The sequence below is a fragment of the Lissotriton vulgaris genome, chromosome 11 (genome assembly GCF_964263255.1).
Source record: "Lissotriton vulgaris chromosome 11, aLisVul1.2, whole genome shotgun sequence".
Classification (NCBI taxonomy): Eukaryota; Metazoa; Chordata; class Amphibia; order Caudata; family Salamandridae; genus Lissotriton; species Lissotriton vulgaris.
In genome coordinates, this window is record NC_141699.1 from 1,076,030,443 (window position 1) to 1,076,055,077 (window position 24,635).

Consider the following 24,635-nt stretch of genomic DNA (forward strand, 5'->3'; position numbering starts at 1 on the left):
CAGAAAGAAGTAGGTGCATCATGTTTTATGTCTTTGGAATGGCAATAATAAATCCTCTTTAATGGGAAAGTTGGATTTAAAACTAATATTTTAAAAATGCCACTTTTAGAAAGTGGGCATTTTGCTGGTCTTACTGCTCTGTGTGCCTTGAAGCCTGTCTTCAATAATGTCTGAGGTAGGTGACAGCTGCACTTTGTGCATTCTCTCTAGACAGCCACAAACACAGGAAGGGTGGGTAGGACAGAGAACTCATCTGTAATCATCTGCATTCTGATAGCTCTTCCTGGGCAGGAAGATAGAGGGTGCACTGACACTTACACCTGAACAGGCAGTGTCCTGTTTCCCACACAAAGGACTGAATAACCCCTACTGATGGTCTGGAGCCAGGCATGGGATGGAGGGGGGGACCTGTGCACTTCAAATGCTTACTTTGAAGTCACCGCCACTTCAAAGGCACAACTGGGTATAAGTACTGGGCCTCTGACCCTATCAAGACAGTACGCCACTGGACCCGTTAAGAACTCTGCCAGGAGTAAAGACTGCTGTGCTATGAGGATTGCAACTCTGTTTGACTGCTGCTCTGGAAGAATTGTATTTCTGCTTTGCCATGCTACCCTGCTGCCTGCTGATCTCTGTCCTGCTGTGGACAAGGACTGCACCCATCTCACTTGAACCCAGAGGAACTCCAAGGGCTTGCTGACTTACTACCTGTTCTGAATTCTCAGAGCCAACAAGATTTCCTTCCCCCCGCAAAAGCACCTAGACTCTGCCATCTGTGAGTCCTGTCCTACCAAGTGGTGCCAATCCAGTTCTGGGCCCTTGAAAGGTGATTTCTGCTGTTCGGAACCTTCGAAATTGATGCAGTGACGAGTTTGTGTTGAATGGAACCTCCGCATTGCCTTCGATGCTGATCGACAACATCGCTTCGACAGACTGCATGGCACAATGATGGACAGCACGGCTCTACGATGACGCAGTGCCTGCTTCGTTAAGGCCTTTGTCGATGAAGCCTTCATCGCATGCGTGGAACCGACGCATTGAATCTTCGACATGGACAATGCTCCAATCAACATACTTTTTCAGCGGGCCCGGTGTTAGTCCTGTAGTCAGCCTGCCCGCCATTGCGGTCAGCCTGAACTTTGGATTTGCCCCGGGTCTGCACGACCTCAAGTAACACCTTAGAGCTATTTGCTTCTATGCACTAGATTTTGATTTCATTTTGAAAATTAATAATCTATATTCTACCCGTGTGGAGTAGTTTTGTGGTGTTTTTATTGTGTTACTGTGTGTGTAGCACAAATACTTGTTGCACAAAGATCATCATTTATGTGTCTTTTGCACCAACACTTTACACATTGCCTCCTTACATAGGCCTGACTGCTCTATGCCAAGCTACCAGAGGATGAGCACAGGGAATCTCTTAGTGTGTATCTAGATTACCCTGAATAGATGGGTGGTCCCGGCTTGGACAGCCAACCAGAAATCCCAGTTCTAACAATGATGATGCATCAATTTAAGAGATTTTCTTTAGCATTTATTGTACTCCATCACCGGCAATGTTTTTCAAATATTTAATGATTTTCTTCTTGTGTTCTTCTTCTAGCGCATCTATGAATTCATCAAATGTTTTGATCCATGCATTCCACTTGGCACAGATGTTCTATTTTTTCGCTGTGTCAAACATTAGTGGTGGCTTCAGGAATGCAGCCACATCATACTTTGAGCCTTCTTCCACCACCATTGACAGGATGAGCTGTTCATGCAGAGTTCTTTGCCAAAATATGACCAGCAACCTCTCCACATAACACCCCAGTGGTTTGGATCTGGTAGTCTCTTCAGATTTTGAGGTTCTATAGCACTTCACTTGCTTGTGCCGGTAAGTAAGTTCCCGTTGCTGGCCGTCAAAGCCTTCGATTTTTGCTTTGCGTAGATGATGGCTTTGTGTTACGATGCAGCGCAGTCTCTTCCTTCAGCCTTACCAGCGGGTTTTTGGAATGTGCTCCTTTGCAGGCCTTCAACTTCTTCGATGGCTGTGTATGGGCCGGAGGGGGTTTGACTCCACACATGCCAATTGCCGGCTGCTTTGGATCGATTTGGGGTGCGCGAGGCACGCATAAACAGTGTGCTGTACCTTTGCAAACTCTCAGGGAGAGCAACCTTGTTTCTTCGGGGCATGTATCCCCTTACTTGTTGCCAGTTATAGTGTCTTCATCCACCCCAGGAGCATGCAAATGAACACGCCACACATGGAGCTCTGTAACAGACGTCTTTTCCTCAGCATACAATCACACACCGCATGCATTATGTCATAACTTTCATAACCACACATTAGCACCACCAAGCTGACAACGTAATTCCTGTTTAGAGTCTGCCCAACCGCGAGGGTCCTGGCGCGCATAATTTCAGACACTTCCGTATACTAACGCGAAGAGTGTGGGTACGCTAATAACGGGTTCCCGGTGTGTTCTTGCTGTTTCAACCTGCACTCCAACCCACTGAGACTTCCTGGCACTGGGGAAAGTGCGTCAGTATGAAACAAAGCACAGCTTCAACAAAGGAGAAACCTTATGCCACTACTTCAGCGACTTGCAGTGCAAAAGCACAATCACGTTACCCAGAGTCACAGAGGAGGGAATCAGGGTTACTGTTACACTACATGAATCACAAAGATGCACACTTGAAAGTTGCATTCAGGATGCCTTTTCTGCATAGTCGGTGGTGTAGCAAGACCGCATAGGCCCGAATGAGAGCATGTAAAATGGGACCCATATCCTCTGGCTCTGTATTGAAAAAAGACGTACCTGGAATGAAGAAGGCCGGTCAGACCTTCGGGCCTGGTACTGCACCTGCTGCACTATTGACAGCCACGCATTGCAGCGCATGGGGCTCAAATCAATGCCACACATTTCATCACAGTTAACTGGTCACCTTTGGATACTGACTGCATTAATTAACCTTTGAAGCGGTAACAACAATGCCTAGAGTGCAAACTTTAATCTTAGATGGCCCAGGGGAAGGGCCTCTGTCTGCAACACAGGAAAAAACGTAAATAATTGAATGTATGTTCACCCCACAGGCATTGTTCTGGAACTGCAGTAATCTAAACATGACGTTCAGAAAATCACAAACATGGTGCATCAATTTCTAAGATATTGTATCTGGAAACCTCAAACACTTAATTTAGGGGTGTACAACGTAGTTCCACTAGCATCAGAACTGTGCCTTGAGTTTCCATACAGTCATTGATAATAAAAGTTATGTTCCCTTTAAATTGATGGTAAAAACATGTATGAGGCTTTGTTAAAAATCTGTACTGGATTGGGATTCCCCGGTCTGAGCTAAACAGCTACATAACAAAATACAAAATATACTACACCATTCTACAGAGTGGTTTTTAATGGAAAGAGGTGCTGTGTAACTGCCACAGAAATGTGGTTTTCCTTGCCACATAATTTAGTCACATATGTGGCTTACATTGGTCCTCCAATGCCACATAATTCCAGTGGCCATGGCTCCAGGTTGGATTGGTGTGAATAGGCATAAGCTTCCTGATTTCAGCCGTCATTACATGGTTGTCACACTTCCTTTTAACAGATGTTACTAAATACAGAATAACAAGGAATGGAAAAGCAAAAAGGTCTTGGGGTTGCAGTGCACACAAGAAGCATGCTTCTTTGCCTGTAAACCTATAACCCCACTGCTCTTTGTGTTGCCTGGGAACAAATGGATGTAATTAACACGTCACATGCCGTGAGTGAGCAGTGGCAGGGCTCACAGCTGCTTTGCGCGCTGTTAATGTGTAATGTGTTTTTAATTGTGCTCACGTAGTGTTTTTACAGACTGTGCTGCACAGCATACCTCATTTTTAAAACTTTATTTCTGCTCGGAAAACGGAAGCACTTTTAGCGGTGTTTCCGCTAAAGCCAAACCCTTAGCGGGCTTAGGCTTCTAGAATCCCCCCCGGACTCCCTGACTCACCAGACGCATTGGGGTGCCTGTCTTGTCTTCCCTCCTCCACGCCTCGGTCCGACAGGGTGGCTAGCACCGTTGAGCGGAGGGCGTGGAGGTGAGAGACAGTCACTTCCGTTTCCGCCTGCGAGTGACCGGTTAGCGGTCTAGTCGCGGTGAGACAGACGGGCTGAGGGCTTTAAAAGGAGGATGTCATACCGGGAGCACAGCGGACGAGCGCAGCGGGCGCGACGAAGGCGCGCCGAAGTGTCGCCAAAGTCGAGCCCGTCTGCGCCCGTCCGCGGCCGACAGCGGGCTAGGGCGACAACCCCTGGTCGTAAGATCCGCTGGTCTAAGGAGCAACTCCTTGGCTTCCGTCCTCGCACTACATCCATATGTATGCATGGCATGACGAGTGACGATAGGGAATGTCCTCACTGCGGCTACTGTTTTACTACTCTGCTGCGGGACACTACGGAGCAAGTACTTTCTTGTGGCCTCCTTAATGTAAGATCACTACGTAAACATAGACTCGACGTCTATGAGATGATCCTAGATAAAAAGTTTGACCTAATGTTTCTTACGGAAACTTGGTTAGACCAGTTTTCCGACTCGGATATTATCGAGGCCACGCCGGAGAACTATTCTTGGGTTAGGCAGGATAGGCCTGAGGGGATGGGAGGGGGGATTGCTATTATTTTTAGGAAAACTTTGGGCTGTTGTCTAGAGCGCACGATTATTGTGGAGAGTGAGGCGGGAGTCTTCACGATCCAAATCAACGGGGGCACGACGATCAAAGGCTGTCTGATATATCGGCCGCCAGGGGCCTGCACTAAGTTCAGAGAGAGCCTGCTAGAAAGCCTTATGGAGGCTACCCTACGTAGGGATAAATTTCTCCTTTTAGGAGACCTGAACATTCATTTAAACTGCCCTGAGGATACAGGGGCTAAGGACTTCTGCCGGGACATGCTAGCTCTTCAACTCGAATTGAAGCTATCGGACCCCACGCACCGCCAGGGACACCTTCTGGACCCGGTTTATGCTAACTGGGGAGGTGTGGAGGTGTCCCGTATAGAGCCTATCCCTTGGACAGACCACTTTCTGGTGGCATTTTCCATACAGAGCTTAAAATCCAACAAAGTCAGTCAGGCACCCCCTAACTATTTCAGGAGGAAGTGGGCCAAATTCTCGTTGAAGGATTTCAACCAAGCTTTAAGTAAGGGTGGCCAGCCTGGTGGCGAAGACATAGAAACAGCGGTCTTAAACCTGAATCAGCGCATTACTGAAGCGCTTGACCAGACAGCCCCTCTCTGCCGCACTTCCACAGGTGCTCGGAAAGAACGCTCTGCCCCATGGTATAGTGGTGAGCTGAGGTTAACAAAGGCAGATTGCAGGCGAGCTGAAAGAGCCTGGAGGGTGTCGTATGACAATCAGGCCAGAGAACTGTTCTTGGAAAAAAGGCGCCTGCACCATAGGCTGATCAAAAAGTCTAAGGCAGCCTACTATGCTGGACAAATCCTGGGGTCGAAGAATTCGGCTAAAGAACTCTTCGGTATTTACAAGTCCTTGACCACGGTAAATTCACCTACTGAGCCGGAGAGTTCCTCTACGGAGTCATGCAACCGTATTGCCGAATATTTTTCAACTAAAGTCGAGAAGATCTACTCGACTTTCCCCAATCCGACAACAGGGATTGACTTCGAAGCAGCATTTGTGGACACGGAGTCGGCAGGGCACCTTACTATCTTCCACACCCCTCCATCTGAGGATTTAGTAGTGGTGTGTCGCTCTGTTAAATCAGGGTCCCCGTGGGACCCAGTGTCTCCCAAACGCCTGGCGGAAAGCCTTGAAGTTTTGGAACCTTATATGAGGCACGTCCTGGATATCTCCTTCAGTTCCGGGAAGCTGCCTGAGGGGTGGAAACAGGCGGTGGTGCTCCCGCTCCGGAAGAAACCCCACCTAGGCTTCGAGGTATTAGAGAATTTGAGGCCCATCTCCCTCCTGCCGTTTCTGTCCAAAGTGGCAGAAAAGGTGGTTAATACCCAAATCATGAAGCACGTGGAAGAGACGGGATTGCTCCACGCGACACAGTTTGGCTTCAGGCCACGCCATTCCACCGAGTCTGCCCTCCTTATGGCTACGGAACATCTGAGGGAGGGGGTGGATGCAGGCCAAACTATGGCTCTGATCTTGTTGGACCTCAGCGCGGCGTTCGACACTGTAGCTCATAACATCTTGCTACAGTGTCTGAACAGAGGTGGCATCTCTGGCACCGCGCTGAGATGGATCCAGGACTTCCTCATGGGGAGAAGCTTTCGAGTTAGGCAGGGAGACTGCTATTCAAAGGGGGTTCCCCTGGGCCAAGGCGTGCCGCAGGGTTCGTCATTGAGCCCGACCCTTTTTAATATGTATGTCGCGCCGGTTGCCTCGATTGTAGAGAGTCATGGTCTACAATTGGTCTCGTATGCCGATGATACGCAGCTGGTGATCTCCCTATCGCACGCGCCCTGTCTTGCTGCCGATGGCTTCCGCTCGTGCATGAAAGATCTTGCCGAGTGGATGGCTATCAACTGTTTGAAGCTTAATGGCAGCAAGACAGAGGTGCTGGTGGTGGGGAAAGCCCAGTCTGCCTGGTCGTCGGCATGGTGGCCACCCTGTCTTGGACCAACCCCGACCCCCTGTCAAGAGGCACGCAATCTGGGGGTGTGGTTTGATGTGGATCTTACTTTTGGCCCCCAGATCAATCGGGTGGTAGGAGTCTGCTTCGGGATTTTGAAGAAGTTGAGAAAGGTCCTCGACCCACTCCCGATCAGTGCCCGTCAAACCCTGGTTCATGCCCTGGTGACAGCTAGGTTGGACTATGGGAACCTGCTGTACCTGGGGGCTCCGGAGAAAAGCATGGCACGCCTGCAAGTGCTGCAGAATGCGGCAGCTCATTCGATTCTCAGGCTGCCCAAAAGGGCGCCTTCTAAGGCGGCCCTTCAGAAGCTACACTGGCTCCCCGTGAGGAGAAGAGTGGAGTATAAAGCCCTCTGCACCTGTCATCGAATTTTGAATGGCAGGGCACCCGACCCTCTGAATAAATTGATCGAAGTGTATCAACCAACATGTGCGCTTCGATCCGCAGGGGGCGGTCTCCTCAAGATCCCCAGAGTTAAGAAAGCCCGCATGGGAGGCAGGTCCTTCAGATGCTTAGCGGCCAATAACTGGAACAAACTTCCAGTGGACCTGCGCTTGGAGCCGGAGGAAGCCAGGTTCCGAGCGAGACTGAAAACATTCCTCTACACAAAATAATTGTCTGCTCTGTCTTTGTGATCCCTGCTCGCTGCCTCTTCCTCTTTTAGCGCGTGGACACGCCGGTGTGCGTAACGCAGCGCTCTACAAATGTCCCAATAATAATGCAGCGCTGGCATGGCATACATGCTGATCAGGAGAGAAGAAGGGCTATAAATAAAACTTGGTATTTCACATCACAGCGAGACAGGGTTTAAGACCAAGTTACAGTGTTAAAAATATTGGGCTGATTCACCCAGAAAATATACGAAAAGTAAGGACTGAGATCTGCGCTGCTGTCGGGAGTAATTTTTCCTACTTTTTGGAATTCGCAAACATTCCCTGGATTAGTCCTGAAAAGCAGCACCAAACACTCGATTGTAAGTAGGGCTCCCACCAGTGTTTTTACAGGTTAATACGGACAGGAAAAAAATACATTTCCCGGTATGTATTTATTTTTAAATATAGAAAAATAAGAAAAATATTTTTTCTTCTGGCCGATTCTCACTGCTGTCAGTCATGCGTGCTAGGTCAATAGCTGTGCAGACTGACGTGCAGACTGACATGCAGGGGAGGTAAAAAGGAAAAAAGATTTCCTACTGAAGGTTAAACTGCAGCAGCACAGCTGTGCTACAATGCAATTGACTCCAGTGACTGTATTGTACTGTAAATGGTTTAAAAAGCACTGGACATTCGAACAGGAGTAAAAATGTGTCGGTCAAATAAAAATGAAAATATACTCATTGTGGTTTCAAGCACAAAATAAATAAGGATAAATACAGATAAAATGAGCAAAAAAACATGGATAAATACAGGTGGAAATGTAAATAAAATAAATACCATAAAACCAGAAGCCCTAATTATAAACACATCCTGGAGAGGCCGGCAGTCTTTGCAGCAGCAATAGGAGCTCCTATGCAAATGCACATTTGTTTCCTCTGCAGCATGCAAAAGATGCCACAGGAGTTAGCTGATGGGCGGCTGAGAGTCCTAGAACGCCTCTAAACCCAGAGTTTTTTTTTACCGTATCCAAGATTCATATTCCAGAATGTACCTACTTGATGCTGTCGGTGTGCGTCTTGTACTCCATGATGGTGTTTGGAGGCAGGTTCAGCACTCGACGCAGAGTGTCGCGGATTCTGGCGGTTGTCGCTTGGTCACTGGCAGTTTTGTTCCAGATGGAGAGAATGTCCTCCTACGACACACCGGCGTGACACAGAAATCACGTTTCAGTTTTAAGCGTTAAAGTAAATTAATAGATATATGTTGTGCTAGTGAGCATTAAAAGCCTGCATTGTATTCACTTATCTTTAGATAGGTTCTAGGAACATACACACATTTTCTGGGAAAAGCACCAGACTGGTGCCGGCTTTCCTACAATTTAGTTAAACCGACTTAATGATACTAGTGCACCGAAGCGGGAACTAGGGGCTAGATGTATCAAACATTTTTCTGGTTGCTAACGGCCCAATTCGTAGAATCGGGCCGTATGCGACCAGAAAAAAGCATTTTGGTAAGTATCAATCACAAATTGGGATTCGATAACATGTTGCCAAGGGCCCTCTTCCCCGTTGAGAACGTAAATAAATATATATTTTAAAAGCAAGCAGTGGGCCCACGGACCACTACCTACCCTTAAAAACGTGAAACTGCAAAGTTTCATTTTTTCTATTTAAAAGTATCCCGTTTTTCTTTAAGGAAAAGGACCTGCCTTTATTAAAGCAATCCCAGTCATGGTGGTCTGCAAACTTCAGCAGGGCAAAATCCCTATGATGGCAGCGATTCCTAATGGATCGCAAGTTGTGACCTACCTCATTAATATTCATGAGGTAGGTCTATTTGCGACCCACTAGGAACTGCTAATGAAACTCAAGAGAGTTTTATCAATTAGGGATACCAATTTCCAAACTGTGGTATTCCTAATGTTACTACATCTAGCCCCAAGTCACTACAGCACTAGGAGTTAATGACTGTACATACTATAAATGCGACTGGCCGCTTCTCAGTTTAAGAGGCAAAAGGTAAAGGTCGGTGCAGGCCAGCAGAGGATAGGACAATGCATGTATACATGTAGTTTACGCTCCTAAATAATCAATGGAAGACGCGAAGCAAGACTGACAACGTTTTTGGTGATTGAGCTCGGTGAAAGCTTGATTCAATGACTGTGCCTAAATCCTACCCTTCCTTCTTGTTGAGGTTCGGAAGAAATGATTATGCTCTCAATATCTGCATCTTACATGTACCCACATTTTTAAATATATTCCCCATCAACAGGCTGGAAGGTCACTGTTTTTGGTAAAACAGACAATTTGTTATACGCACATCAACCTCCATCATGCAATCCGTCCATCCCCTTCCGCCTGTTTGCCTCCCAGTCCACAGGAGGAGTCAACCTGAACTTTACCCTCAAACCAATTTCAGATTTTTTGGTTTGCTGGAGCTAAAGATGACAGAAACCAAAGTTGGCCAAAATCACATAAGCCCAGAGCAGCCTTAAATATATATGATAAAGGAGCAGAGCACTGGCTGTAATGTAAGTGCAGCAACACCACTGTTGAATAAGCTGTCTCTATCGTCTAGCGAGCTCTTTAAATGCAACTATACAGAATAAACGAGAAAATAAATAACAGGAATTGCAATATGAGAATAAAGTGAATACCAATGCGCTTAGATTCTTGGATGGGTCAAGAAGCGGTACCCAGAAGGAAAGAGAGAAAGGGACATTTGAACAGGAGGCACCACTGCGTAAGGAAGAGTGCGATTGGAACTCCAAGGGGGATTGCCAGCAATCACCCGGAATCCTTAGTGGTGATTCTGGACTATACCCAAATTGTTTATCACTTTTACCTATGTATTGGGGGTGTTTATTTCACATATTCCATGACTAATGCAAACAGTGGTCTTGGACATTGCCCTCATGATTCAATGCCTGAGAGGTGGGTAGGTAGGATGGAAACAGAAATCCATAAGACACCAGCACAAAATGAAGCAAGGACCTCTGACACAGGGACATCAGATGTAATGGGATCACACACTGTGCTGGTTTGAAGAACCTACAGAAACACAGGTCATGGGATGCGCCAAATGCTATTTCTCGAGCAGATATTGTCAATTTGAAAACATGCTATTGGGCACACATACATGAAGGTTACATAAGAAATCGATCAAATGGATCATTGACTAACATGTATCTTGATTTCAAATTGGTCCTTTGTTTTGAACCATTTTTAGATCTTATATCTCTTCCTCTAGCAAAAAGCTTGTATGCTCGCATTCGCCTAAGTATTCGTCCATTGAGATCCTTCACTGATATAGGGAAGAAGGACCTGGCAACAAGCATTTGTCTTGCTTGTACTTTGGACATAGTGACTGAGACGCACATAATGTTTTTTAGATCAGCATATTTAGGGTTTTGTCGTAAATTGATTCGTCCAATATATCTGTACTTGGGCTTGTGAAGATATCTAGTGGGCCATAGAATTTTAAGAAGTGACCCGACCCCGGCTATTGTTTTTGCTGTCAGTAAATTTATGTGAGTTGTTTGGCATAGGCGAAGGCCAAATTCTAAAGGAGATAGCACCTTGAAATATGTTGCACACTAAATTTGTACAATAATACTTTTTGAATTATATATTTGCACATTTACAATGTTTTTAAATCTGATTGAGGTTTTAATCCCAGACAACTAATTACTTGTACGCCGCCTTTCAGTCAATTTTGTATCAATTGACTATTTGGAGGAATTAAATGTGTACTTGTTGAGTTTTTACAGTTACACAGATAGGGGAAAAAAATGAAACCGACTTGAGCATGTGCAATCTTATTTATTTACTTATTTATTTTTTAGACATATTTTGCTGTAATAATGTATGTACGCTTATATGGTTCATGGTAACCAAAATAAAGTATTCTATAAATAAATAAATTCAAAAACACTATTTAGCTCACAGGAGATAAAAACATTTACACTCAGGCACGATTGAAATCAGTGGTATTAACAACGCATCAGTCTATCGTAAGGGGCATTTATTCAACCTCGAAATAGATTCTTCACACACAGGGTGTAACAAGTTCCTATGATTTCCAAATAGCTGCAAGGCATATTTAGCCTTTTACTAGGAGATGTTCATTATAATCAAAGATGGGCCTAAAGCAGAAAGGAGCGCTTCCCACATTGAGTCCACTATTGCTCGTTTACCAAAACTGGAGACGCGGCCCGATTTCAAACAGAGCAAGAACCGTGATCAGAGGTACTTAGTGGCATATGCAAGACCTACTCACCATATGTTTCTATAGTAGTTACACTTGAGGAAAGGGGTTTATTTATGGTATGGTTGTGTGACCTCACTGTTTAATAAAGGCACAAATCAGTATAAGGTCCAGTCAGGTTCATTTAAAAACCCTACGCTCAACCCTGGGTAGCTGTGGCTCTGAGCAGTCCGGCTTTATCAGAGGAACACGTGTAAAGCATTAGAAAGTACCAAGACAGTGGAATAGGGAGAAAATGCAACACCGTTCTAGAACACAGAAAGGTCTGTGGCAGGATGCATGAGGAAACCGCTCCATTTGCACACCAAAGCAAAAGCGGCACCTTAAGGGCCAGATTTCCACCACATATACCAAATATGGAGAGTTTAATAAAAACAGAGACTAAAAACAGCACTACACTGAGGGAAAAAAGGCCAGCCAACTGTTGGCCTACACATTTAGTAGGGTGCAAACTAAGAATTATGTCAAAACTGTGACCCCAGGGCTACATAGATAGCGATAAGATTTTGCTTTTCTAACAATAGGGGAGAGGTGTGGAGCAGCAGCCAGAGCGGCTCACTCTGGTGCTGGGCTCACAGTTCGATTACCGGCGCCGGCAGCAGCTCAGCTTAGCATCATGCGACTTTGGGCAATCGCTCACTTAATCTCCCTGATGACCCCCAGTGCCTTAAAACCCTTAAGGGAGTGATATGTTTGCGCTTTACAAATAGGAATTAGTATTGAGAGCTATTCTCAGACGATCTCTCTTTGGATGCTCAATTTGAGTATCTACAAAATGTTACACTCCCATGTTGGTTCATGCTGTGAATCAAGGTAATTAAGGGCCCTTCGAGTATCAACATCCCTTGCTTCCAAGCAGCCTTTTATAAAACATTTTCATGGGTACAAACAGTGCTTTAATCCGCGCATTATAAATCTGCGCTCCAGAAAGGGGAAATAGCACCTACCATGGCAGAATCTGTATATATCGTCCTAATACAGGACGAAGATACCACTTGATAACACTGCTCAACTATGGTGCAAACATCTTTTAACAAGCATTTGCAATGTAATCGGTCTCACCTTTGGGACCTTATATATATTTATCTATGCAGCACATTAGCCTGGGTGCTGAAACAACTACTGTTCTTTACCATGAAGGGAAAGTAAGCACAAAACTGCGTGACACGCCAGGTATGGGAACACATGGAGAGAAATATTGCCTTTCAGCGGGAAATGGTATAGTCCAAAGCTCTGTTTTTAATATAAAAGCAAGGCCTACAGTGGTCATATCACTGGAAATACAAGATTTGAAAACAATCTTATTGTCTACCGGTGCTCGTTGAAGACAATTTCTATGGACTGGAATCTAGAGAATGCTATCTTTCAGGGCTTCAAAACAATTTTTCCCAAGAGCTGATGGCTATCAAAAGACACATTAGATTATTTTTAAGGCAGATGGGTGCGCTTCTTAGCCAGCAATGATCAAAACTGTTCCCATTGCCATCTTCCTGAAACCATAGTTAGAGGGGCCAAATAAACATCACCTGAAACAGATAAGATGGTCTCACCATCAAGGAGCAATTGTGTAGCCTGTTCCCTGCAATCATTTAGAAACAAGCTGGAAATGATATGCCAAATGTTTGTCACAGAATGCTAGAATGGTACCACTTTTGGACATCTTTTAAATTTGGGATGGCAAAGCTCCCACTATTTTGCCCAAAATATGAAGGAGGAGGGATGGTAAAATTGCTTCTGGATGACAGTCAAATTTAGATTCTGTTTTGGCCGAATTATGTTAACAAGTTGGTGCAGAATCCATAGCCTTGTACTTCCTGTTAAGTCTAGCAACTGGGGTTTTGCTGCCTGTTAGATTCCTCATACAGGCTAGACCTTCATCCCACAGATGATCAAGTGCGAGAGGCAGCTTTGATGCAATGCCCAGACTTGTCCTTAAAATCAAATCTGTCAGCAGTGTTTTGCTTGTGAAGATCTGCAATTCGAATTTTTGAGAAACCCTATCAACAGGGTTATGAAAACAGCAAAGCCATCAGGAGGCGAGTTTCGTGGCTGCAGCTCTGCTCGAACGTCACCCATCACATAACGATCAAACTCAGAGTCCGCATCAGCATCACAGACACTCGCCCGATCATAGTCATTACTGTTGTCACCTTGACTCAACTTCTCATTCAGTGCTGAGATATGCAGGATATGCTTTCTCTTTTCAGGAAGTAGGTGAAAATGTTTTCCCAAGGCTCGTCCAATAGCAGTCCTACAGGTACATGCTTTGGTGTATTGTCTGAAAGCAGCGACGGTGGTGCCAAGGACAAAAACTGTTGTGGCAGTGAAATGCTTGGCAGGGACTTTGTGTGTTGTGAAACTGCTTGAGGCGGCAAGAGGTATGGGGCAGTGCATTGCATATTGTAACCAGGCGATGGTTGCAGTTGCATAAGTTCTGATTGATATGCTTCTGGGAGTCCAAGAAGTCTGTTTAAACATGAACCAGCAGAGGTTGCGAAGACCCAGGTTGATAGCTGTATTGCAATAACTGCGCATAAACAAGATCATTTGAATCACTGAGTATTAGATATAGCTCTATAGGTTCAAATGCCTAATCATGATGGCCAATCCCATCTTGAGCCCGCTCTGATTTCTGGACTGATGCCTCTTGGTCTCACCGACACCTTCAATTTCCTGACAGGTTAGAAGTTTCTCAAGGGACTGCAGAGACAACACTTATGTAAACACTAGGGTCAGATGATTTAGATCAGAGTCAAGGTAGGTACTAAAGGACTTTGAGGCACAATTTTAAATCCAGTTGTCAACAAAAACACCTGTCTGCATTGGTGCGGTCAACTGGGGAACCACTGAAGACATGGTTGTGAATGAGGTCATCGACGTGGTAGTCGCTGACAAGGTCTACTCCGATAAGTCAATAAGAAAGTTTGAGTCGTTGCCTGTGGTACCTATTATGAAGTTACCTTTATTGTCGACAAGGTATGCTTAATGTCCAGTGAAGGCTGTTTAATTGCCGATGAAGAGTCTGTAATTTTGAAGGCATTTTTGAGGAAGAAGGCTGAGGAGATGCTGACAAAGTACCCATGATCCTGGATTTTTGGGCCTTTTCTGAGGTTAGTTTTACCAGAAGTCTGCACATTAGCGGAAGGCACAGAGGGTGTTAGTAAAAGTCTCATGTTACGAGGTTCTGACCAAATCAAGTTTGCACTTTTCAGCCTTGGCAAGAGGTGAACTTTTAGATTATTCCAACTTAGATCACATCTCTGTAAGAACGTGCAGGTTCCGGGCATGTCGATCATTAAGGGTCTTCTTCCTGGAATAACAAATGTTGGATTACTTTGACAAGCAACATGAACTGTGAAGGCACAGTAGGCAATTCTTGAGTGGGTTATCATGATAAATCTTCCCAGCACCATCAGGATTGGCAAGGTTTGAAAAGTCCAAGTGTTTTTGAAGGGGCATCAGCCATTTAGAAGGTTCCAAAGGTTCAGCCAACCAATTACAAAAGTGGCAGTGGCTTACCTTCTGTAAATGACAGGGAGAGAGCAAGGAACATCCTGGAATGGCCAATTTGTTATAACAAAATCGATATAAATTAAGACCAGAGGGTGAGAATGTCAGTTTGGCTGTTACAGGAAGTCTGAGTTGCTCAACCTCTATGGGGAGTTCATGATTTGTGCCTCTCCACCTCATTAGCCAGAGTTTGGGTCAGATAATAAAGCGGATAGACTGCATGTAGTCAATGGCTATTGTCAAAATTATCTGAGTCTAAAGAAACACTGGTCTTTTAACATTGACTCTGGAGGATGCCCAGCCTGACCAATGGCACTATACCAGCATTTGAATCTTTGGAAGATCCAATGTTGGAGAGTAAGTCTATTCCTCTGTCAAGTAACTCCTGACTACAAACCCTGACACACTCGATTCCCCTGTCCTAGAATCTTGTTGCCCTTTCCTACAGTCTGCCCAAAACATGTTAGAGTTGTAAGATTTCTGGTGTTACAAATTAGTTAGCGACAGGAAACAGTGTTGATCGAGGTAATGATTTTCTGCAGGATGATCACAGTCCGGTTTGTTCTCTCCTGTTTTGTAAAAGAGCGCCATTAGCTCAGTGCTGCAGTGGCATTGTATTGTTACTATTTTTAGAGTACATATAAACGAGTTGTTCTTTTAATCTGCACTTCGATTCAACCGTCACAAAGTCTTTGAGCTAGCCTTGACTATTCAATCAAGGTACTGTGGGAGGCATGGAAGCCTGGGTCGCCAACATTCTCCTGTAGACCAAATACCCAGTGACATAATTAATAGGTAACAGCAGCAATCTCACCTCTGAGCCTGCCAGGGTGCCCCCCCCCCCCACCCCAGCTGCTGGAATCATGGAAATGTCTTACAATGAATGGCTAAAGGACACCCCTCTGAAATATTTGGCAAATACTGGATGAACAAGACTTGATCCCACCATAAAAAAGTGACATGTTATCCAAAGAAGCAAGTGTAATCACAGTATCCAATGTTTGCACATTTTATTTGGTGTATAGAGCTCCAAATGTAGCATACCATAAACATCAGTATATTTTTTCCCTTCCAACAAAACAAATGAGTCACAAAGTGTTTGGCAGGAAAAAGAGTATGGTGAATAGCTCTGTAGTATCATGACTCACCTGGAAACGAACAGAAACAACAGCACCGCAAATCTCCTCTCCAACCATGAATTGCTCACCGAGGAGAGCAAGAATAAGGTTCTCCCAACACCGGGAGGCCAGACCCTTTCGCAGACGAATAATCCACTTTCCACCATTCTTATTTGCATCATCCTGTGCAAAATGAAAGATGAGAAATAGGAGGAAAACAATCATTTAGTTTTAAATAAAAAGTGAAATCTTCTGTATTGTGCAGTGTTCTGAAAGGACCGCAGCCCTATGCAATAAATAACTACCAGAAAATGAATTAACAGCTTCATATTTTTTGTGACTTAGGTCGTCATTTACAGTTTGGGGAGATAGAAGAACCACAGGTAATTGGTAGTTCTCATAGCCAGCCAAACTCGCAGTTCCCCAGTTCTAGTTAGACAACAAGAACTAGCGACTGATCGCTGGTGGAGCCATCAGCAGTGGAATCCGCGACTACTGCCCATCCGCCGTAAGGCTGCTGCTTTCACAAATTGGTAGGATCTGCTCACCTTGCCACGGGAATGAAGCTACGCCCGACTGAAAAGTCCCAATGAAGGCAAAACCGGACTTGGGATGCTTGTGTTCCGGTTTAGGGAAAACCTGGCTTGGCAGTTTGGGAAGAGCTGTTCTGAATGGAGCAGGGTCAAGACAGATGTGCATCTGGCTGGGTCCAAAATGAGGTGGCAGGGTGGGCAAAAGAATGATGGGTTGGAATACTGCCTGAGCGATTTCCAGTGGTTAGACTTATTGCAAGCAGCCTCCCATCATCTTTTGCGTGTCTGAGGATATATCATCACCTTTCCCATGGTCATAATTTAAATTGAGAAATCAAAACTGTGAAAAACTCCCTCTTTCGCATAATCACTTCAATTTGTTGATGATTGGTTCAATCTGCACACCAGGGCTCTGCTGTCCAGTTCTACTGTAAGCGCTCAGCACCCCTAATGCATGGTAAAATTGCCTAATCCCCAACTGGAATACTTAGGTTTCTAGGGCCATAGTGTACTGTGCAGGAAAATATACAAATGGCATGGAAAGTTAAACGCCTCCTGCAGACTGGAACACGTGCCATCCACTAGGTTAACAAAGAAAACTTGGCTTCAACCCGATCTATGTAGACTGACTGATGCAATTTTTAAGCCCGCAGCCACACCTGTCAAAATACCCCTTTTAAAAGGAACGAACCCTACTCTTAAATATTAAATAAGTCACACTTAAGTAGGCTTGGCAGCCCACAAGGGGTGTTTGGACAAACTATTGAGTTTTTAATATCAGGAGAAAGAAACATAAAAAAAAAACATAGTGATGCAAAAAAATCGTGTCGCAGAAATATTGTTTTTTAGGTAAGTAATAACATTACGAAGATTATTGTTTTTATCAGTTTCATTTTTTCAGTTCGTAAGGCTTTATTTCGATAAAACATATCTTAAAAAGCATAACATAGTACATCAACTTTGAATCCACATCTATGAGTCCACAACTGGTACAGTACTCGAATGACAAGTTGGTTAAAAATAATGTACATGTGCAATTAAAAATTCTTTTAAAAAGTTTTGATATAAAAACACTAATTATACAATTTCGTTAAGCCTTTTAGATATGATGGACCAAGCCCATCTTAAAAATGTTGACAGTCCGCATACAAACAGAGGCCGAGTATCTGACCTCAGAATTCGCAGTGCTACAATGTGATGTCTAGTGCCTAGTTCTCTACATATTGGTTTTAGCCAACTGTTTCTCGGTAGTTTGTATGCCGGTAATTCAAACAAAATATGGGCAACGGACTCTACTCTGGTTGAACATATTGGGCAAAAGGGTGAGGTTTGGAAAGGGACTTTCCAGCGTGCAGTAAATTCGCCCACTGGAAGGGTTCCTACCCTGAATTTAAAATACAATGCCCGATCGGTTGGCTTCATAATGATACCAAGGTAGGGTTCCCGAACTGCCACATCCTTGATCCTCAGAAACTCAGCAGTTACTCTGCCCTGTTCCGAATCAGAGCTACTTTTGCTGGATTCCCAGCTTCAGTAAAGGTTCTTAAGGACGGCTTTGGGGGGAGCAGATCTAGATACCCAGGCATCCTCAAGCCCTAGCTCGCCTAGCAGGAATTTAACATCTTTGAGCCACCTGATTTTGGACCAACCCGGCATGAACAGTACTTCCAACAACCCGTCCGCATATTTGGCTAATTCTGGGACTCGCCATAGACGGGCCCATAATAGTAGCGGTCGGATTTGTGCCTGCTCCTTGATTGAACAGCACCCCATGTCTAGGAACAAAGGTAACGTGGGGGTACTCTGTGGGAGGGCCATTAGGTCCTTCAAGAATTTATTCTCGGATCTGGATAGGTGGTCTAAATTACATGATCCCCACAGTTCTGCCCCATAGAGTGCTGCGCCAACTCCTCTCGCCTTGTAGATATCTATGACCGGGGCGATTAGTTTAGTTGAGGAGGAGCGCTGTTCTTTGAGAAGTGCCCCCACTACCCTTTTGTTGCTTAGTAACATGTTCTGAAGGTGTGAATTCCACTGCATTGTGTCTGATAGGCGGATACCTAGGTAGTCAAATTCCGCAACCCTTTCCAGGGGCACAAGGTTCAGGACTGGTGGTCATCCAAGCTTTTTAGGGAGGGATCAGCACCAGGTATTTGGTCTTGTAAGTATTAATTATAAGCCCCCTGCAGGTACAGAAGGACTGAAAACTGTCCAGAAGACACTGTAGACCCACAGGGTACTTGGAAATGAGGAGGGTGTCATCAGCGAATAGGAGGGTTGGTATTCGCTTGCCCCGCCAGGGAAGGTGCATCAGATGGAATTTTCAGAAGATGCTCGACCACTCCGTTCACATAAAGTGAAAACAGAGTGGGGGCAGGAACACAACCCTGGCGGACACCCCTATTCACTGGAATTTTGTTGGTCTTCTGACCCGGACTACCCCACCTCACCTGGGCGAAATTTCCAATGTGGAGCCTCGTCAGTATTGACAAAATATATGCGGGCATCCCCATTTGTTTGTAATCATAGTTTTCAATAATAGTTGTAAGAAATGTAGTTTTCTAACTTATTTTAATGTGTTTAAGTTTATATATATTAATTTTATAGGTTACGATTGTTTGGATGATTGTTAATAATTTTATTACAGTTTGTAAATTTAAGAGATTACGATTTTTTTATCTAATCTTTAAAAGTAATTTACAGTGTTGTAGTGGGTTGTTGGGTTTGTAGGGGACAGAGTGGGAAACTAAGTCAAGGAGCCTGTCGGACAGTCGGAATAGGCTCATAATCCCTTAAGGCGGCTTTTTCGCTTTCTGGATTACGATGCTGGTTTACGACTGCCTTTCCATGTCGGCCTTTCCAACACGGAAAGGCTGTCGGAATGCGAATTTGGGGGCCTCTAGCAGGGCCCCCTTTCCCCCTGGCCCTCCAGTTGTGGCACGTAGGTGCCCCCATGAAAATCCCTGCACTGTGCGGCAGGCACACCTCGCAGGGATTTTCACAAACTCCCATTTCTCAATAGGAGCTTGTGCTGCAGGCGGTTTCCACCCGCCGCACAAGCTCCCACAGAGAAATGGGAGTTTGTGACCGCACCATGCGCATCCTAATTCGGTGTGCAGAACTGCCGACATAAGGTCGGGCAGTTCCCGCATCGAGACGGTGTCGGTCGGAGTTGTGTGATAATTATATAATTGTGTTACATTTCAGGTGTGGGCTGCTGGCATTGTAGGTGTATATGGTGGGAAGTTTATTAAGTAATAACAAACAAATATTTTTTACTTGATAATTATTCAATTTTTTTAGGTTATGTAAATTGTTTAATTGATATATAATAATCTATATTATGAGTTTTATATTTTTTATAAATACGATTATTAAAATAGGTCATGTGTTTAAAGTGAAGTATGTTCCCTCCTGTTGCACAGCAGACTGGAGTGGGAATAATAAATAGTGGCTAGTACTAAAACTGAAGGGGAAACATGGTGAAAATAAAAGACAGACTCTGAAACACTTGATTCAATTCAATTCTTTACAGTGTTGATGGCTATCAATGCAAGGTTTTACAATATAATGAATGCTACTGACTGTTGGTACTACCCCCATTGACACCAATTATGGGTTATAAAATACACTGCATATTGGTATTGTTCATATTGATTTCATTGGCAAAGAAAACCATATTGCTGCCTTTACTAATCTGGTGATACACTGACGAAACCAATATGCCTGCCTTATTAGTAATGACACCGCCTTACATTATATGTGTCTATTACATACCCTAGGCTAATGAGAGTGATAACCTTGCCTCACGATCCACTGGTCTGTGCCCGGCTTTCTGCCACTAGCCTGGGTGACGGTACTCACATGCCTTCTGTGCTTGAAGGGCAGAAAGCTGCAGGATGAAACTGCCATCCTCCTGAGCTCCGGGAAGCTAGGCAGCACTGAATGTGGCTTGGCTCTAGCATGGTCGGACAGGCCCCTTATCCATGCTAGCCCATGATCAGAGTCGCCAAGGCATGCAGCACCTAGTCCTTCTCCTAGTGAGAATCACAAAGCTACCACGGTGCAACTGGATCAGACAGAAAGGGCTTCAGATGTGCTATATGAATACCAATACAATATAATGTCCCCTCAGTTGGCTATAGCCCCTATCTAATAATTTAACATTTCTCAGATTATCCCAAAGATTCTCTCCCTTGGTGCCGGTCTCGCCCAACTGGATTCCATAGTGTCTCCTGTTGGCTTAGTGCTTATGCGAGGGGCTGGCCTTCTGTCGCTCCTTGGTAACTCCACCTACTATTTCTTGAAGGACGGGCACACTCGCCAGAGGCTTGTTTTCTGTTGTTCCAGGGTTGAATTCACATAGTATTTTCTGATGGCCAAGCAGATTCCCCTGGGCTTCTGTTGCTCCTGTGTGGGCCCCACTTGGTATTTCACTGGTAGGTGTTTGATGTCAATGTCCCATCGGTGATCCCTTGAGTGACCATGGAGTGACGTCTTACATGGCTGCCTACGTTAACTTCAAACAGATGAATGAGTGATGATCTGAACAATTCCTTGCATGATAGACAGCATAACCTATTCAGGACATTGTGTGACAAAGTGCAGAACAGCTAGTGGTGCAACAACTGCGTGATAAACAGCATCACAACATGTAAATCAATATGCATGGCAAATGCCTCTAATGTTGTAAGTATCGCAAGGAGCAGCATGTGTCCACAAAGCGCTTCACTGTGTCGTCAGGAACAGACAGTACTATATAAATGCCAATACGACGCAATATAAACAAATACAAATGATTACTTAAATTAATATTTTGTTTTGGAAGGTTGAAGTTGGCTCTCATTTTCTTGTGTCTCACTGGCTGCCTTATGAAGCTAGAATTCAACTCAAACTGGCTTGTATTACACTAAAAAACACTGATGTACCTAGCTCAGAAATTGAGATATCTGGAGGAGGCAGACCTTTCTCAGAAGGCCAGAGACCTAGTGTGAAACCTCCGTTCTTCAGAAGAAGAAAACGTACAATTCTACACCTAGAATCTGGAATTCGCTTCCTCTAAGCATTAGAAGAATCCCAGCCCCTTCAGTCTTCAAGGAAGAAAGAAAAATCTTTCTAATAAGCAAATTCTGTTTAGAGATTTGTTGCATAATCTCTCAGAGTATGTAATCTGCTCTATCCAGAAGAGTCCCAAGATCAGCATGACAGACCTTTCCAAATTGTCAAGAAGATACTAAGTAATCAGCCAGTAATCCACCAGTGGCATATGCCCCATTATTGCAGCAAAATGTATAATCAGTCTATTTTCTATTTACATTTTGAGTGTACTATTTTTAAAATATTTATTCTTTAGGTCCACGGGTTAATTTGGTTTGGAAATGTTTTTACTTAGACAATCAGATTTACTCGCTCTAGTTATGTTTAAATGACTCCTCTATTGAACTGTTGCAACAGTTAATACTATGTAACTGTGAAGCGCTCCGATACCCAATGAGGTCCTGTTCGCGGTATGTAAAACGCTGAATAAATAAAAAAAAAAAAAAAATACTTGGAAAGTTGCTGAAGGACATCCTATAATCTCGGATATGCTGGGAGTGATGGCACCTTTCAGCACATAACTTCCATATAGTGCAAGGCTAACACTTACCATGAAATGTTTTTCTTCATTTGTTTACGTTAGATTCCATTGGGTTACATTGGGACTCTTATACATATGAAATGCACCTATTTCTTCATGAGTAAGCATATGCTGCAGAGTCTCTGTTGTAGATTCACATGCTTGAATCACTCCCAGGCCAGAAGTTGCTTCTGGCATTACAGCTAGCTGTACTGACAAGAATGATGGCCATTAAAAGTATTTATTTAGCAGCACATTAACTTCATTACAGATTTTAGCCAACAAAATGGCAGGTTTTATCCCTCTCTTTCTAAAGTTCAGAATTCCAAACACAAGTGTATAAGTTACCAGGTGAAAATGGGTGAGACTCAAAAACTAGAGGAGAACTGGATGAAGAAAGATACTAACGCTTGTGAACTGTAGTTACAAATAACAAACTTTTCTGGTCCAGCAAAGGATCCTTCTTGAGCGCATATTCTGGACTCTAGATTGGCAGGCCATCACACAATTAAATAGTACTGTAAACAGATGGTGGTAAATATGAAATACATATCTGGGCAGTTCCATAATAGCATTATCACAGACAGACAAACAGTCTTTGCACCCTTGTTGGGCTCCTAACATGTATTACAATTAGATGTATAAACTAGTTGTCTTTAAAATTATATGTAACTGTTGAATCTCTTAGTCAGGGAAATGCCCAAAAGTAGTTTTTCTTTGTATTTATAACCATTACACTCTATTAAGTTGCATACCTGGTCACCCATCAGGAGCTAGCACCACAAAACTCTGGAGAAGAATATTTCTACAAAAGGAAAGTCACACTTAATCCAGTGGATAGTGTGGATTATCAAGAACATTATAAATTGATGGGCGTCCATTTATTTGCTGTTACTGACATTGAGGGCCTAATTACAATCAATCAATCAATCAATCAGGGATTGATAGCGCGCACTACTCAACCGTAAGGGTCTCAAGGCTCTGGGGGGGGGGGGGGGGGGGGGGGTGCATGAGTTGAGCCAGGGCTGTGTTTAGTGCCCAAGGAGTTTGATGAGTTTGTACCCTAAGGAAAGTCTTGAGCCATCCCCTCATGAACGCCTTGATTATGGGCTGCGAGAACTCAGAGCAGCACTCGAGTACGCCGAAACCTCAGGATTGCTGAAAGCTGTAGTCAAAACCTGGGGGACCGACAAACAGATAAACTGCCACCTGTCCTTGCAATGAAATAGAATTAGAAGAAAGACTGCTCCGAATAAACTATTGAAGCTGGTTGGTGCAATAGGACATCCTCAATTAAGCTCATCGGACAATAGTGACCACCCATAGACTATACAAAGAGAGGTAGTCAAACTGCCTAAAATGTGGTACAGGAGAAAGAATAAAGAATTCTGGGAGGAGATAGTGAGCAGGTTAAGTGTTTTCATATAACCCTGGAAATGTACATCAGGTTTTTTTCTCATTTCAAGGTAAAAACAGCAGACCTATGGAAAGGAACAGTCTCACACTAGACATATGGGAGAAATCGCAGCTGAGTTTATCTCTTGGGCGAGTGGAGTTCAGAGCTCGTTCATCATGATTTGCAGAGTATGGGTACCTGACGATTAGTTTAATATGCTTCTGAAGAATCAGTCATACACTGGCATTCAGTTATGTTAAACTGTTAAGGTGTTTTTTTATAGGGACTCCCAGCATGACAATGATTCAGCATGTAAATATGAACTATGGAGAAAAACTGATTCCATCCATGTACAAAATCCTGTAGAGAAACACCTCTACAAAAATAAATATGTTATGAATTTTAAAGACCACTCACCTAAGGATGACAGTTCATATCTACTCCCTGACTACAAATAGAATAAAACGACCATCAAACCATCATGTATGTTTAACACAACTTTTGTTTTTAACTTGGTCTGTAAAAATGCACAAATAAGAAATTTAGCTTGATTGTCAGCATCTGCATTAAAACAGTTTTACACGGTCCTTTTCTGGACGCAAGCTGCTCCATCATCGCAGAAAGCAGTCAGGGGCCAGTTTTCCAGGTCAGTGAGTAAGAAACATTTTCATTATTCACCCACCGGTCGCTATGCAAAGGGTGGACAGCGGTCTACAACTGGACAAATGATAAAGGACAAGGATGACATGAAGCCTGTCCTTTTCCATCAAAGTATCTTAACTCATGTTAGAAGAAAATTAATAGGCAAGCATGTGTATCGACCTTTGTAGGCACACAAGGAGTGGACAAGTGGTAATAGGAAACCTCAACCTCCGATAGACCTAATTAACTTAATGACCTACTCTACCAGATAAATAGGAGAATAAAGTCCATCAAGAGAAGGCCAGTCTCTGTAAGGCTTCCCTATAAGA

General features: G+C 44.0%; 1 protein-coding gene across 1 annotated transcript in view; it reads right to left on the bottom strand.

The window, feature by feature from the left end:
- Nucleotides 1-24,635, bottom strand: part of EIF4E2 (eukaryotic translation initiation factor 4E family member 2) — a 64,098-nt gene that overhangs the window by 13,431 nt on the left and 26,032 nt on the right. Inside the window, exons 5-6 of the mRNA XM_086944539.1 lie at nt 16,149-16,301; nt 8,280-8,416 (exon numbers count right to left, since the gene is read on the bottom strand). Of these exons, the coding sequence (XP_086800665.1) occupies nt 8,280-8,416; nt 16,149-16,301 (290 nt within the window). The remainder of the gene's footprint in view (nt 1-8,279; nt 8,417-16,148; nt 16,302-24,635) is intronic.